Genomic DNA, 16,432 nt, shown 5'->3' on the forward strand with positions numbered 1-16,432 from the left:
GATGCAAAGAGGAAACGAAAAACACACAATACACAACGAAGAACAGAAACAAACCTGAAGAAGTGATCGACAGAAAAAGGAAGAAGAGTTGAGAAGCAGCAGGAAGGTTTGACGAATGGTGAAGGAACGTTTGACCTTACGTGGGAAAAACAAATAAAGAAGGAAAGATAAAGGCGGTAGGTGTGTCCAATGTGTTAAATCAGTTAAAGAACAGGGGTTAGAACCGTGTAAAGCAAAAATTAATGTGGCAGATATGTAAAAAGGAGTAATCATGTGGCAAAATTCTAATTTACTAAAAGTTCCTGTTCACCAACCCGTTTGTGAATTAATATATATATAATTCATTAGTTTATTGTTTGTTCATTTGTAGTTATTCAATACTTCCCATTTACTGTTTATTTGTTTGTTCATTTGTTTATTTTTGTTTGTTTTGGTGATTGTTATTAGAAAATGCCAAAATATCTCAAATTTTTGGTTCGCTTAAAGCCTCTAGTAAAGTTACTATAAATGGTGTAACGACCCAATTTTCACGTCCAAAAATTTTGTTTTTAAAACATTACTTTAGAAAACGTTAATAAATAAAAAATATTGTTTGAACAAACTACATCACAACATAAACCATGTTCAAAATTCAAGTCATACAACCAATCGAAACATCAGAGTATAAATCCCAGAGAAATCTAGTAAATGCGGAAACCAGTGTGTGTGCATGATGTGCCGCTACCGAGCCAGCTCCTTCCCCTTCGATGAAGAGGTACCTGAAACCAAAACTGTAAACTGTAAGCACAAAGTTTAGTGAGTTCCTCCATCGTACCACATACCATACAATACATATCATACATACTGCCAGGCTATTCTGGGGTGCATGATTACCCGGTACGGCCATTCTGGGGTGCCGACTACTCGTGCGGCCATTCTGGGGTGCCGTCCTACCCGTGTCAAGCCATTCTGGGGTGCTGACCTACCCGTGTCAAGCCATTCTGGGGTGCTGACCTACCCATGTCGAGCTATTCTGGGGTGCCGACTACCCTTCGGTCCTAACAACCGAACCTCGGGGACTATTTCACCCCCTACTACTACCATCACATATATCATAACACAAACGTAATATCACACATATATGGGGTGTCTGACTACCCTTTGGTCCTAACAACCGAACTCTACTACTATCACATACAACATATAACATATCAGGTAGTAGCAAACCTAGATGATATCACAAAGACAATCATCTAACATACAACTCCTACTGGTGGGCCGGCATTGTGGCCTTGGACCCACCGCTACTGGAAGGTAACTCACGTCGGAGTAGCTGCTGATCTTCGTGGGAATAGTCTGACTGCTGCTGCTGCTGTTCCGGAAATCCTCTGGTTGTAATTCCCACCAAACACTTAGTCAAAAACTGCTAACTGACCTTTGGGTAAAATTACCATTTTACCCCTGATCATGCCCTAAGTCAAAGTCAGAGTCAACTTCCAGTTGACCCGACTCGCCGAGTTGGCTCGCCAACTCGCCGAGTCCATGTCTAAACAACTGACCTGAATTCTGTTTCTACTCGACGAGTTCTCCTTCCAAACTAATGTTCAAGTCCTTCATCCTACTCGCTGAGTTGTATGAACAACTCGCCGAGTTCATCTTCATCCAATGAACAAGTTATACTGTGACTCGTCGAGTTGTATGAACAACTCGCCGAGTCTGATCTTGATCTAAGGAGATTGCCTTGAACTCGCCGAGTCTGGGCATCGACTCGCCGAGTTCCACTACGGGTGAGTTTTGGCTTCCAACTCACCGAGTCCCTCCTGGACTCACCACACAACTCGACATAGCTAAAAAGGGACAAACTCGGAGACTCGCGACTAGACTTGCCGAGTCAGATGAGCGACTCGCCGAGTCCGCTCCGTGTAAGAGCTATAAATGCGATTTTGCTCGAATCTAGTCCATGCCATTCGTAGATCTGGGCTCCTAGAGCATGAATAACACGTAAAGTTTCCAACTTTACGTGTAAATATCCATCTATGGGGTTTTTAGGGTTCAAAATGCACCAAAATAGTAGATCTAAGGTTTTCATGCAATATGGGTTCATAAAGGTAGTAGATCTGAGCTCCTGGAGCTCAACTATGCTTAGATCTAGAGACCAATCAACTTATTTCGAAATATGATGCACATACAAGCTTGGAAATGAGTCATGAAGGACTTTAATGGGGCCATAAGCATGGAGACAAGGGGGAAAACGAGTCATACCTTAGAGATTACTCTGAAATGGCTCACAAGTGCTTGACCTCTTCTTCTTCTTCTTGATCTCCTTCCCTACTCACTCCAATCTTCAAGAGGACACACCAAATGGCTTCAAATCCACAAAACAAGGCTTAGAACGAGGTATATGGCTCTGAGGGTGAATGGGGGCTGGCTTGGGGGCGGAAAAAGGGGATTAAATAGGGTGCAAACCCCTGAAACTTAGGGTTTCATCCAACAGCGGTGACTCGCCGAGTCCAGGATATGGACTCGCCAAGTCGCCAACTTAAACATGTCCCGGGTCCTGTCCCTACTCGGCGAGTCGGACCTATGACTCGCCGAGTCCAAGGCTTAAAATGGAAAATACTCAATTAAGATTTACATACCAGGAACCAGGTGCTACAAATGGTTTTCCTTGATATGTTAAATTCCTTTTTTGCAAGTTGAATCCTACATATATTTCGAAATCTAGAATGAGTGTTGGATTAGTTGGTTAAGCTATTTTATAAAACATAAGAATTTAGCAAAAAAGAAATATATAAGGCTAAGGTGCATGGTTACCACCAGCCTACTCAAAAAGTCATACATCATCTCCACTACTAACCCACTAACCTTGGAAAATGTTTACCACTCAACATCATTTTTTTTTTTTAATTTTTTTTTTTTTGACAATATTAGCTTAAATTAAAAAATAATTATTAAACAAAAATAAAAACATAAATATTAATTAAAAGTATTTTACATTAATTTAAAAACTAGAAAATTTAAAAGCTACAATACTTAAAAAAAACATAATCATTTAAAACCTAAATTACTTAAAAAAAACATATAAAAATATTAGTCGTTGTCCTGCTCGTCGTCATCTCCGTCGTTGTCAACGCCATCATGTTGCCTTTACCATATATGCTCAGTCAAATCATAACATAAATTGTGATGTGTTTCACTATTTTGTATTTCCAAAACTCCTGTGAAGTATGCAGGACTGCCAACTTGTATTACTGCAGGTGGGTTAAGAATATCTTCCGGATTATACATACAAATAGCCCTGCTATCTTCTTCAATTATCATGTTATGTAAAATAACACAAACAATCAACACCTTCGTCAATTTCGCCCTATCCCATGACCGTGTCGGATGTTTGATAATGTGTCACTTTTGTTTGAGGACCCCAAACGCCCGTTCCACACCTTTTCTTGCCGATTCTTGTGCTAAATTGAACAATTTTCGTTTTTCATCGGCCGAAAATGAGTACGACTTGACAAACGTAGCGTACTCTTGATATATCCCGACACCAAGGTAATACCCATAATTATATTGATGTTCATTCACAACAAACAGCATGTTTGGTGCTTTACCCTGCAAAATATCATTAAATATCGAAAAGGCTCGAAGCACATTCAGGTCGTTGTTTGACCCCCGCCATACCAAAGAATGCATGCCAAATCCATAGGTCATGTGATGCAACGGCCTCTAGTATAATAGTCGGGACGCCTTGATCACCTCGTGTGAATTGACCTCGCCATGCATTGGGACAATTTGCCCACTCCCAATGTGTACAATCAATATTGCCAAGCATTCCCGGTAAGCCATGTTTAGCTTCATGTGTGTCATACAACTGTTTAATATCATTTCTAGTTGGATGTCGCAAATATATGTCACCATAAAGCTCTATGACATACTCACAAAAAAGATAAGCACATTCTCGTCCAGTCCTCTCAGACATTTTCAGATACTCATCTGAAGCATCTGCTGCTATGTCGTATGCCAATTGTCTAAGGGCTGCTTTGCATTTTTGTAGGGTACTAAAATCACGTTTACCTCTTGCATCCCATCTTAATTGGAAAAACTCATAATTGTTTTCCAAATCTCTAGCAATACGTAAAAATAAATTTCTACTAATACGAAATCGGTCTTCAAATTTTGATAGGCCATACAAACTATCAGGGGCAAAGTAATCACGTACCAAAAGCTCGTGTGCCGCCATACGATCCCGATATATCGAAATTCTATGTCTCTTCTCGGTATTTGAACTTTCACCTCTTTGTTGCATCCTATTGCGTGCCGCAGACAACAACTTGTGCAACACCAAGTCATCTTCATCAGAGCTTTCATCATCGGATGAAGATGAAACAATCGAACCTGCAAAATTATTCATATCTATGTTTGAAAGGGTGTTTGAAAGTGTGAATGGAAATGTGTTTGTTTATATGTTGTGTATGTATTTATATATGTGTATTAAGTTTTGTTTGAATTTTTTTTTTTAATCTTGGTAACGGTCAAAAGAAAGGAAAGAAAAAGAAACAGTCAAAAAAATGTCCACCAATTGCATTCGTCGTCTTCCTCTGTAGCCAGCTTCACGTCACAAGACATCTACCCCCATTGGATCGGTGTTCACGCGTGGCTAGGGCTGCCACGTAGGCAGCACGCGTAGCCTTCTTGGCTTGATACCGGATAGCCTAATAATATAGAATGATAGAGGTTCCAACCTACCGAACAAATATAGACCAATGACTTCCAGCCTAGCTAGGAAGAGGTACCGGGTTTAATACCCACGTGGGATCAGAGGTCGAGCGTTCAATCCCTGGAAAACCCAATTTGGGTGCCTCTTAAACTTGTGTCACATGTGGGGAAATTTTCCCTGGAAACCCCTATGGGGGCTGATTTTGCCCTGTAAAAGGAACTCGAACCCGGGGTGTTCGTTGAAATGTGCGAGTAAGTTTCCGATTAATCATTTGTCGTTTCCAAAAAAAAAAAAAAAAAAAAAAAAAAAAATGAACAAATATAGGGTTTATGATCATTTTGAAAACATATATCCAAACTACTTAAACGGATTCGGATTGTAACCTAAAACCCAACCCATGATACCAAGTTCTACTTCTCACAAAAACCTGTCGAACATTTATGCTTCTGCGACTTCAAATCTGTCGAACATTTATGCTTCTGCGAGTTCAAAACACCCATGAATCGATTTTTCAATGCTGCCACTGTAAGATTCTAAGGCGCTTCCTTTTATCGTCTAATTTATTAATTTTTACTTCAGGTAATTGATAATTTGCTTCTGTTTTGTTTAAATGTATTGATAAAGAAAAATCTCGGAGGTCTCAGAGGCTATGCTGTTGGTGCAGAGGGTAGGAATGTCTCTGATGCTCGAAGCCTGAAAATTGAAGGAGTTAAAGATATCATAGCCGTTGCTTCTGGCAAAGGTGGCGTGGGCAAGTCAACTACTGCTGGTAATTTCTCAGATTATGGAAATTTTGTGGTTGAGCTTTCGTAGATCATTGATTTAGGGTTCCGATCGTTAGGTAATTTGAATATCTTAATCAATGGATTTGCTCATTTCTTTGGCAGATAGATATGCGATTGCCAATTTAACATTTCAGATCAAATATTTTAGTTTTTCCAACTCTGATTGATCAACCAATAAGATATAGATATTGTTAAAGCATAATTTATCATCTTCATTCGCATTCCACAAACACATTATCACTAGTAGCGTGTTGACTTCGTATTTGCAGTTAACTTAGCTGTTTCACTAGCCAATAAGTGCCAACTTAGTGTTGGATTGCTTGATGCTGATGTATATGGACCATCGATCCCTACAATGATGAAACTTCATGGGAAGCCTGAAGTAAGTAAAGGTGATTTTGTTTGTTCTTAAAGTTTATAATGCCTTTATTTATAGGAACACAATAAACTTTGACCTCTAATGTATTTGGATCTTTTGTTTTTTCTTTTATCAATGTCAGGCAATAAAATGATTCCAATTGAGAACCATGGAGTGAAGTGTATATCAATGGGGTCTCTTGTTGAGAAAGATGCTCCAATCGTGTGGAGGGGTCCTATGGTACATGTCTCTAATAAATCTTATGCTTTTCAAGATTTTGATATACTTTTGTTATTGGAAGAAAAGAAACTATTTAAATGGATATTTTCATAATAAGCATCTTTTGATAATAAGGTGATGAAAGCTTTAGAACAAATGACAAGAGGAGTTGAGTGGGGGCAGCTAGATATTCTTGTGGTAGATATGCCACCTGGCACTGGTGATGCTCAAATCTCTATGTCACAGAGGCTGCAATTATCAGGTACATGAATTGTTGTTGGAGATTTGAATCGTTTTTTTTTTTTTTTTTTTTTTTTTTTTTAAGATGATACCATTTTGTTTGTTTTTTAACAGGAGCATTGATTGTATCAACTCCTCAAGATGTTGCATTAATGGATGCTCGAAGAGGAGTGAAAATGTTCTCCAAAGTCTCGGTACCTGTATGATCATCTCCAAGCTTTTATGTCCTTTGTTAGTTAAGTTTACATTTTAGTAGGCATTGACAATGGATAGTTGATTTGTAGATATTGGGGCTCATAGAGAACATGAGTTATTTCAAATGTCCACATTGTAGCAAACCATCTTACATTTTTGGAAAAGGAGGGGCCCGCAAAACAGCTGATGAAATGGGACTAGGATTTGTTGGCGAGGTAACGTTTATTACAAACTGTCACTGGCATTGTCACTACTGATATTGATACTGATACTGGTTGTAGATACCGTTGGAGGAGGAGATCAGAAGCGGGTGTGATGAAGGTGTCCCTGTGGTTGTATCTCGTCCAGAATGTGCTGTTTCAGTAGCATATGGTGATGTAGCTTTGAAAATTATCAGCAGACTTGATGAATTAGCAGCTGATCAACAGTTTAAACCTCAAATAAATCTATAAAATCACCATTTTTATGTCTTTATTTGTTATATGTTTTGGTCAAGTTATGTTGAATGAGAGAGGTCAAGACATACAACTAGTTGTAGGTTTGTAGCATATAAACTGAGGGAGTTCCTTACAGGGTTAAATGCTATTTCGGTCATGAAATAGCTACATATTCTCATTTATTGTTTTTATTATAATATTTTTGTTTAATTATGACACTGTAATTTCATTTTTCTTTTTCCAACATGGGTTCCAGATGCATATCTAAAGTGATAATTGTAACGATCAATTATGAGTGTTTTATGAGTCTATCATGTTTTTCTTGTTCAACTGGCTACATGTCTACAACCTCCTGATAAATCATTTAATTCAAAACAGTTTAAGACTTCTGGTTAATTGTATATAGATGAAAAGATGTCACTTTTCAACATGCATTTGAAAATTACAGGTTTTATAACTTTAGGCCTAGTTTGTGAGCTTTAGCAAAGAGAGAAGAAAAATGGAAAGAAAATTGTATTTTTTTTTTTTTTTTTGTACTCAAGTTTTGAAAGATATAAATGGAAAATAAACTTTTAAACATTCATATCTTATTATTTGTTTGTCTAGGACCAATATAATCATATTTGAACAATTAAATGTAGTTCCTTAAGAGAGAAATAAATACAGGCCTTGGTAACCACTTTGAAATTCAATGTCCAACACCCAAATCAACCATGTTACAAAACTATTACAAATTCCGACGTTGTAGGACCAAAATAATAAAACTGACCGATTTAGCGCTTCAAGCAAAAAAAACAGTTATTGTCATTATTAAGTTATGGCAAAATATATTCACCATTCTGTCCGGTTTAACCATTATAATTCAGTTGCTATGATAAATCAAAGTGGTTAAAATAGAACATTTTGTCATGGTTTTAGTGAAAAAGTTGACACTATTCAAAATATCATTCCAAACAATCGAGAATAAAAGGACAAACGAACGTTCTCAACACTAACAAATCAAGCAAAGAAACAAACAATCTAACCTATTTCTAAACAAGAACAATATCCTGTTACAACATGTTCCCCATTCATTCATAACAGAAACCAATCTCACACGAGGAAGGAGGTTTCAATCAATACCCATAATTCCCTCCATACACGGGTCCACCATACTCAGCAGCAGGAGGTGCATGGCCAGTGGGGGGTGGCTGAGACACGTAAGCCGGAGGAGGAGCATGACCAGGGTACTGATTATATGCTTGGGCAGGCGGCGGAGCACTTGCAGAATTCTGAGCAGCAGTTGCAGCTTCCGCCACAAAATTCTAAATTCCAACCACCAAACAAAAAAAATATCAATAATAACCGATGGATAACTTTTGGAGTATTTATTTATTTACCTGAATCAACTGCTGAGCTGTCTGAACCTGTGAAGCAGATCCATTAATCTCAACAGTCATTTCATCAGGAACTCCACGTGTTTCTTGAATTGCAATTGTTGCACCACTTGCTCGTCTGATATAACTAATATTCGTGCCAGATGTCCCAATTACAGCATCAGCATACGAAAGTGGGATCTGCATGTTATGCGACACCTACATATACATTTATGATTCAACTCACTCTTCCATCTTTTCAATATTTTTCTTTTCAACTTTTATAATTTATTATTATTATTATTATTATTATAATACCTTTGTGACTATGGATTGCTGTGTCTGTGGTTGAGGAGTTGAAGTGTGGCTGTGAGGTGGTCCCATGGATGGATCCCTGCCAAAGCTAGGCGGTGGGCCCTGCTGACGAGGCTGTACTTTATCCATTGGTTGAGGTGGGTAAAAGTTGTCGAACTGGTGTTGCTGAGGTGGCATAAACTGATTGGGCCCGAAACCACCCGCGTTCATTGGGAAACCACCTTGAGGAGACGGGCCTGGGCCCCACGGTTGGGGAGGTGGCATCTCTTGATTTTGACGAGGATTTGGCATTTGCATCTATCAAAAACTCAAAACAGAATTAAAGGAATGGAATGGAATTGGTGATTCCGTTGTAATGACAAGGGAACAACTTACTTGCATCTCGAATATCCCAATAACACTGCGATCAACCAAGAACTTTCTCAGATGAGTAGCAACCAGCTCCACAGCCTTGTGTACACCTGTCGCCTCCCCTTGTATCTCAACAACACTATCATCAGGTAAAGCAAAAATCGGTAGGTTTTCTGCATGTTTCCAAACATCAAAATTTATCATCTCAACAAAACAAATAATTTCAAACCGAACGAATGAATGAATCACCTCCTATGACACGGATTTTACAATTTGAAGAATCTTGAATGGTCTTTATGGTGGCACCCTGTTTCCCTATCAAGCTTCCACCTTGTGTCCCTGCAACAAGAAGCCTTGTGGAGATGGTGACAGGCTGGACACGTGCAGGATCACTGTCAGCATCCATCACACGTTGATGAACCTTCAACAAACCATCAATGGCAGGTGGAATTAAAGCATCTGGTTCTTCTTTTGCAGAAATCAACACCTAAACAATCACACCACTTTATTAAACTTTCCAACAAGAATCGTATAATCATTCATTCAATGATTACAAAAAAAAAAAAAAAAAAAAAAAAAAAAAAAAAAAAGCAATGAAAAGGATGGTAAATAGTAATAGAGGAAAAACATAAAAAAAAAAAGTTAGTTAGTTACACTTTCACACCTAGCCACCACTTTTCAACTACACCTGATGATGAAGTTTTGATTCATATTATATACCAAAGATTTATCTTGTAAATTCTGGAGTGCTGCATGTTTTAGACAAATAGTTGTTTTGTTTCTCTTCATAATAGTGTTTTTATATACCTTACCTTACATTTTGTTGCTAAGTTTTTAGTGTCTTGTTACCTTTTAAGATGTTCTTGTTTCTTAACTTATGTGGATGCATTTTTTTTAATATCTGTTTAGTTTTTAATTGATTTTATGTAGATAATAAGATCCTAGTCTTTATTGGTTTTTGTTTACTTGTTTGACTAGCACAACAAGTGGCAAGACATCAATCCATCCAGTTCCAAAGTTACCTGCCAGCCAATCAAATCAGAGTAACTTTTGATTTTGATGCTCAATGTCAATGTTGAACTGCAATCTGGATCTTTGGTTGTCTTCTAATTGGAATTGAAATGTTTCCTTATATTTGAGAGAACCTGCACACATTCATCTAAGTTATTGGGATAACATAAACTTATTGAGACTTAACCTCTCATTCTTCACTCTTCATATTCTTATTTCGTGTTTGTAAATTGTAATTTCACTCTTCTCATGTTATCTCTTGGTTGTTAGTTACATTTAACTTTTATTTTACATCTTATCTTAACGTTCCAGTTTCTTTGATCATTATATATCTTGCATTTATTTATGATACATTCTTTTAAGTTTTAACAAACCCCTTCCCTTTTTTTTTGGTTCTCAAGTTCTCATTAGTCACATACCATTTTGACATTCTGTGTTGGTTTAATTTTATTTGCTCCTAATAGGTCCATTTCAGATGTGCTAAACAACCAATATCAAATTCCAAGAACCAGAGACATACCACACATACAATATAAGAGATTGTTTCAAAAAAAATTGTAGGCATCTAAATATTAAACACAACTAAGCAACTCCATTACCTTAAATTCTACATGATATTTGCATTTGTATTTTGAGAAAGAAACAAAATGAAACAAATTTCTTGAAAAAAAAAAAAACTTACAGTTCTTTCAGTAGTACCAGGAGGCCCATCAAGAATTTTAATGCGGGCCCTTGTTTCTTCACAAGTTTTCTTTATGTACTCTCCTTTGCGACCAATGATGCCACCAACTTTTTGCACAGGAACCAACAGCCTGAAAACATTCTCTCCAGGCCACCCTGGCCATTTCTTTTCCACAACACCTTCTGCAACAGTGTCCACTACAGCAGCACCTGCCATGTCAGCATCCTCCACATCAGCACCACCTTGTTCTTCCTCATTATCTTGAGTTTCTACAGCATCTTCCTGCTCATTCTCAGGATCTTGAATTTCAACTGGAACAGAGTTCTCAGGCATTGCCTCTGTCTCATGTTCACTGATGCTATCCTCTGCCATTTTCTAAACGAATGAAATTGTTAAATCAAGTAAGCTCATCTCATATATGATATATCCAAACCCAAAAATAACACCATAAAATAAACATCAGAGAAATAAGGAGCCAAACCCTAATGTGTAACAAGTGAATTTAAAGAAGTAAAAAAAACACATAATCCATCTGAGCATCCACTAAGGACGTAAGAACAAGCCATGAACAGTTTAGCTTTGCAGTGATTTTACAGACCAAAAAACAAGGTTGTCATTATGAGGCTTTAGGGAAAACTTCAAAAGAAATAACATACGCAGCTACAATTTGGCATTGGCAAATGTAAGAATTGTTGCGGATTCTAAACTTATTTATTATAGATTTTATAGCTGCAAAAGTTAATTAAAAGGTGGTACATTTTGAAATTAGGTGGCTGTAAATTAGCAACCGAATGCATATCCTATAGCACCTTCCACAACTAGAAACGTATACTGACTAAAATCCCTAAATTGAAATGCTTGAAACGAGGGATTTGTCGTTGAAACTTCTTCGATACAACTGCATGCATCCGTACAAAACCCTAGACGGAAAATTAACCCAACCTATCAAATTTCAACAACCGACAAATGGCTACGTGTTTTAATCTAAAGAATCAAATCAATTCACCAAAAGATTCCACGGGAAGATGAGAAAAACTAGGCAACTACGCAATTACATAAATTTTCGTCAAGAACCCCATACAGATCCATATACAAATCAACAAGCGTACGCAAAATCGGAGTAGTAAGATATCAAACTTACCAGGGTTTAAAGTGAAGTCGATTGTCGATGATTTCGTAATTGAATGAGCGGTATAGAGACGGCTTGGCTGCGCGTTGTGGAGAATCGAATGGCTTTTATCGTAGTTTATGGAGGAGAGAATAGGGATTCATGTTTGGATAATTTCTCTTTGGACCCTGCAGATTTAGTTTTATCAACTTTGACCCCACAAACTTTTCACTTGCCACGATCATTCACGATTTCACTTCCCTTTAACCACTAACAATCTATCTTACCCTAATAAATGAAAATGTTTTTATAATTATTTTTTAATTTATATTTTCTTTTCACATGTTCTTAAAAACTTACACATTATTTTTTTCCACTTATCATTTTCTAATGATTTTTTATTTTTGTAAATAATAAACTGATACATATTTAATGATGAATTAATTACCATATTTTTACTGTCTAATCTTGTCGTTTTAATACCGTTTACAAAAAATCCTAATTTCTCTCCATTTAATACCTAATTTCTTTTCATTTAGTTTCTAATTTATTTACAAAGTCAAATCATTCTCAATATTATCACATGCTAATCATGTCTCTTAAAATCCCTTCCCACTTAATCTATCTCTCAAAACCCTAATTAAAGACAAGACTCAACAATGATTCGTCGAGAGAATAGGATTCAACACGTTTATAGGTTTACTAACATATACCAGGTTTTGATAATTTTGGAGTAATTAGGTGAGCCCTCCCATGAGAGACTAGGGCGATTTGGGGGTTTTATCCTTTATTCTCTCTTTTCTTCTTTTGTCCCCTTACCGTTTTCAGTTAATTTATTTTAGGTTTTGATTTATGCAAAAGAAGAACCAGATGCTTCAATTCCACCTGCAATAGATGGTTTGTTGAAGGTTCATCAACATTATATAGATGCTGATAATGATTTTCTACCACGATTGGCTGTTGGACATTTTGTTACCAGATCGAGTAAAAATCTTGGGAGAATTAACCGATATTCAAGTTTAATTATTAGGGGCAACTTTTAACATCTATCCTTATTCATGTCTTTCTTGATGTTTTTACAAATTTGAAACCAAGAAGGGTGACCATGAGCGACTTGGGAGTAATCATGTTAGAACTCGTCGTGATAAATTCTTGAGATCATAGGTTTAAACAGAGAAGAAGAAGAGGAATGTGAAGATGATTTCATTTATGAAATAAATGAAGACAGTTCTTGTCTTGCCTCAAAATCCAGACTTTCAAGAAGGTTTTTTGTGTAGGCAGCCATCATCGACTGTTTGGTCAAATATAGCTTTTGAGTTGGTACCTTATGGTTTAAAGGAGCATCATGGAGTCAAAATTGGAAATTGGGATGGATCAGGTAAATACATATTGAGAAAAACACTATTATACTTCCATGAAGATGGTTTAATAGGGTTTTAGTTCATCTTCTCATGGGTCATCACGGAAAGAATTATAATTGTTAGTTTGTTATATATGAGGAATCAGTAACTTTGAAGCCTAATCACATAGACTCAAAAACCAATGTTTGTACTCATTCGGTTCTTGTACACACACATAAAAAATAAATCAAAAAAATTATCACTCTCTTTATGCCACACAAGAGTTTGCAACACACAATGGTTACGTCTCAATCCTAAAGTTCAGTCACGATGGTAAATACTTGGCAAGTGTTAGTGAATATTGTATTGTCACTATTTGGAAGATTTTTGAAGATCAAGATCGACGAATATACGAGATTCAAGAAACTGATTCTTCAACTATTTACTTTTCAACTAATCATGTTTTCGAATTAGCCCCTGTCAATAAAGAAAAATCATGGAAGACTAAAGGGTTAAATTTGTTACTTTCATTCCTTAGTCTCGTTGTGCTTTGTTATTCATTCCATGATGGAAAGAAACATTAAATTGTGATCTTGCCCATCTTGGTTTATGTAATTTGCAACGGAACATGTCTTTTTTAAGAATTACCCATTTTAATTAACTTACAATTTTTATATTCTAGAAATGTGCTTTCTATCACGATATTATTTTGGTTTTAATGAACTTTCGTTATTTTTCATCTTTTATTGTTGTCAACAAAAATTTAATTCATTGATGTTTATAATTTAGCAACTCAAAACTTAACAGAGGAGTTGCAATTTTATTGTTACTCTACCTTACTTTCATGTCATGGAATATCTAAAACATAGTATGGATTTGAATTAAATCTTTGTACTTATAAATGTTACTAAAATTATCTAAAATTTTGTAATCCTCATAGCAAAGATGCATAATACATAATGTAGTTTAAAACAATCTCGAACTAGAATTTTGTTACTTCATCTATGTTTTTTAAAATAAAATTTATATATATGTAAGGAACCAGTACTATCCGAATACTAATTTTCAAATTAAATTGCAAGGTGCAAACATTAAGCGTTTTTACAAAAGAATTGCATTAACGGATTTTGAAGCCAAGGATTTTGAAGCCAAGTAGTCAGGTTACAAATAAAGTACAAAGCCTAAAAAACGAAATATATGAATAATCAATAACCAAATAAAAAACATCCTTAGTCCTAAAATTGTTAATTATGAAAACTTTTGAGTTCGAAAAACCACATCACGCATAAAGAATCATGTTAAGCGCCTCAACTCCTTCTCCTTTTATAGATCGAGATAATCTCAACGAATCCACCAAAGCATACAATTCTTGAACTGTGTTGATATTAGGCAAACCAATATCCACCCACATAGTAATCACACTCCACGTTCTAGTCACCATTTCACACTTCAAAAACAAATGATAAATATATTCACTATAATATATTATCTATCTATTATCTATTATCTATGATTTATTAAACTATTATATATATATGAATACTATATTAAAAAAGAGATGTTTATCCTTTCACCACATGTATTTAAACTCATGACTTCTCAATTAATTTTTAATAATGATTACAAAATTGGTTAATAAATGTTATATAAATATATATATATATATATATATATATATATATATATATATATATATATATATATATATATATATATATATATATATAACTTTTTTATAGACTTAAAATTATAATATTTTAAATTATTTAGCAACACTATTTGATTATATTGTTGATTGTGGATTATAGCTCAATCGGGAAACAATAGGACCATGATAAGATAAAAATATAGAATGGGTCACGAGAAAAATCAATTTTAGATGGCTTTAGTTAGTGGTCTTGATTGTGTGGTTAAGATATGAGTTAAAGATAAATGGTGATCATATTAGAAAGCCGGAAAGGAACAAAAGATGTGTAGGGTGACGTTTTGGTAGGGCCGGCCCAATATTGGTAGCTTTGTTGATGGCCCAAGTCCTTCAAACTTTTTAACGCTTATCTTTTATAGTGTAATATAATTAGTATAAAAAATTGGATGCATTATTTAGAAGCAAGGCAATAAAAAAAAAAAAGAGATAAATTAAATATTATTTTACTTTTTGTTCCTACAAATCTTCCTACCAAATTAAATGATGAGATGTATCATATTAATATATTAAAATATCATTAAATTTTATTAAACGAATATTAAATTTTACACATGTCACTATTTAATTGGATAGAAGGATTTGTGGGGAAAAAAGTAGGAGAATATTTAATTTCTCAAAAAAAATGTTGGGGTAAAACGTCGGAGAAGACTATGATAATTTTTTTTTTAAGATAAACTGAAAGACCCTAACTTTCGTTTTTTTTTTTTTTTTGAAAAACCCAAACTTTCATATTTCACATTATCATTACTCCAAAACATGCTATTTGCATATTCATAAAAGCAATATTTTACATTGATATAAAGGATTTACAAACTATTGGATACAAACTTTTTATTACAAAGTGTTATATATATATATATATATATATATATATATATATTACATAACTACCCAGGATATTGTAATTTATGCAAACATAAAAAATAGTACAAAAGTATTATTACAAACTATTCTACATCTTTCAATAGTATGTAAACATACTAGTTATTTATTACATGCAATTGTTAAACATTGATAGGGTAAGCGGTGATGCTTAGTGAGTTCAAAAATAGATACAATATAATGTTATGCCATATATGTACTTCAATGTGGCAAAGCAAAGAGGAACAACAAGATGTATGTGAGATCATGTGATAAGCGTTCATATCAATCAAAGACATTATTCAAAGATATTCTTTTCAATTCTTGATATACATCAATAAAGCTTTGGCCCAAATGGCATAGATGACATGCAATTTCTGATTAACATCTTGTTAGATTTCAGGCTTATAGTCCTGTCTAACCATTTGCCAATGTCATAGAATATAAGTCATTCTCTTATGGAGACATGCTCTACATGGCCAGAGGTTACGTACCAGTACCAATGTGAACCTAAGTCCTTTCACTGATCACATCGTCAAAGGTATTATAATTGCTATAAACATAGCGAATAACACGAGAAAATAACTCAGAATGATAATACTAAAAAGCACATAGCACATATAACACATAACATACAATTGTTCCTATATATTGAACTCACCTTAAGTTAACCGGGGGTTAAAATAGTAATTTGGACAACACTTCGGCTTTAAATATGCCTTTTTATGTTGAAAACCGGGAGTTTGATTGAAAACCGGGCTCTGTGAAGGTAGGGCT

General features: G+C 35.2%; 3 protein-coding genes across 3 annotated transcripts; 1 reads left to right on the forward strand and 2 right to left on the reverse strand.

Moving 5' to 3' along the window:
* Window positions 1-3,381: 3,381 nt before the first annotated feature.
* Window positions 3,382-4,387, reverse strand: LOC145047052 (uncharacterized). Its single transcript, XM_078995298.1, has 2 exons — window positions 3,647-4,387; window positions 3,382-3,588 (listed from the first exon to the last, which is right to left on the reverse strand). Exons 1-2 carry the CDS (start codon window positions 4,385-4,387, stop codon window positions 3,382-3,384), a joined length of 948 nt encoding a protein of 315 aa, XP_078851424.1.
* A 679-nt stretch (window positions 4,388-5,066) lies between these two features.
* Window positions 5,067-7,140, forward strand: INDH (INDH1(iron-sulfur protein required for NADH dehydrogenase)). The gene is made up of 8 exons (XM_078997113.1): window positions 5,067-5,218; window positions 5,318-5,462; window positions 5,748-5,870; window positions 5,979-6,076; window positions 6,191-6,317; window positions 6,410-6,495; window positions 6,580-6,705; window positions 6,772-7,140. Exons 1-8 carry the CDS (start codon window positions 5,192-5,194, stop codon window positions 6,940-6,942), a joined length of 903 nt encoding a protein of 300 aa, XP_078853239.1. The 5' UTR covers window positions 5,067-5,191; the 3' UTR covers window positions 6,943-7,140.
* Window positions 7,141-7,815: 675 nt separating this feature from the next.
* Window positions 7,816-11,903, reverse strand: LOC145048584 (flowering locus K homology domain-like). The gene is made up of 7 exons (XM_078997115.1): window positions 11,783-11,903; window positions 10,642-11,016; window positions 9,198-9,435; window positions 8,973-9,121; window positions 8,601-8,894; window positions 8,307-8,501; window positions 7,816-8,231 (listed from the first exon to the last, which is right to left on the reverse strand). Exons 2-7 carry the CDS (start codon window positions 11,011-11,013, stop codon window positions 8,043-8,045), a joined length of 1,437 nt encoding a protein of 478 aa, XP_078853241.1. The 5' UTR covers window positions 11,014-11,016; window positions 11,783-11,903; the 3' UTR covers window positions 7,816-8,042.
* Window positions 11,904-16,432: the final 4,529 nt, after the last annotated feature.

Source organism: Lactuca saligna, chromosome 5 (assembly GCF_052625555.1).
Source record: "Lactuca saligna cultivar CGN05327 chromosome 5, ASM5262555v1, whole genome shotgun sequence".
NCBI classification, from domain to species: Eukaryota; Viridiplantae; Streptophyta; class Magnoliopsida; order Asterales; family Asteraceae; genus Lactuca; species Lactuca saligna.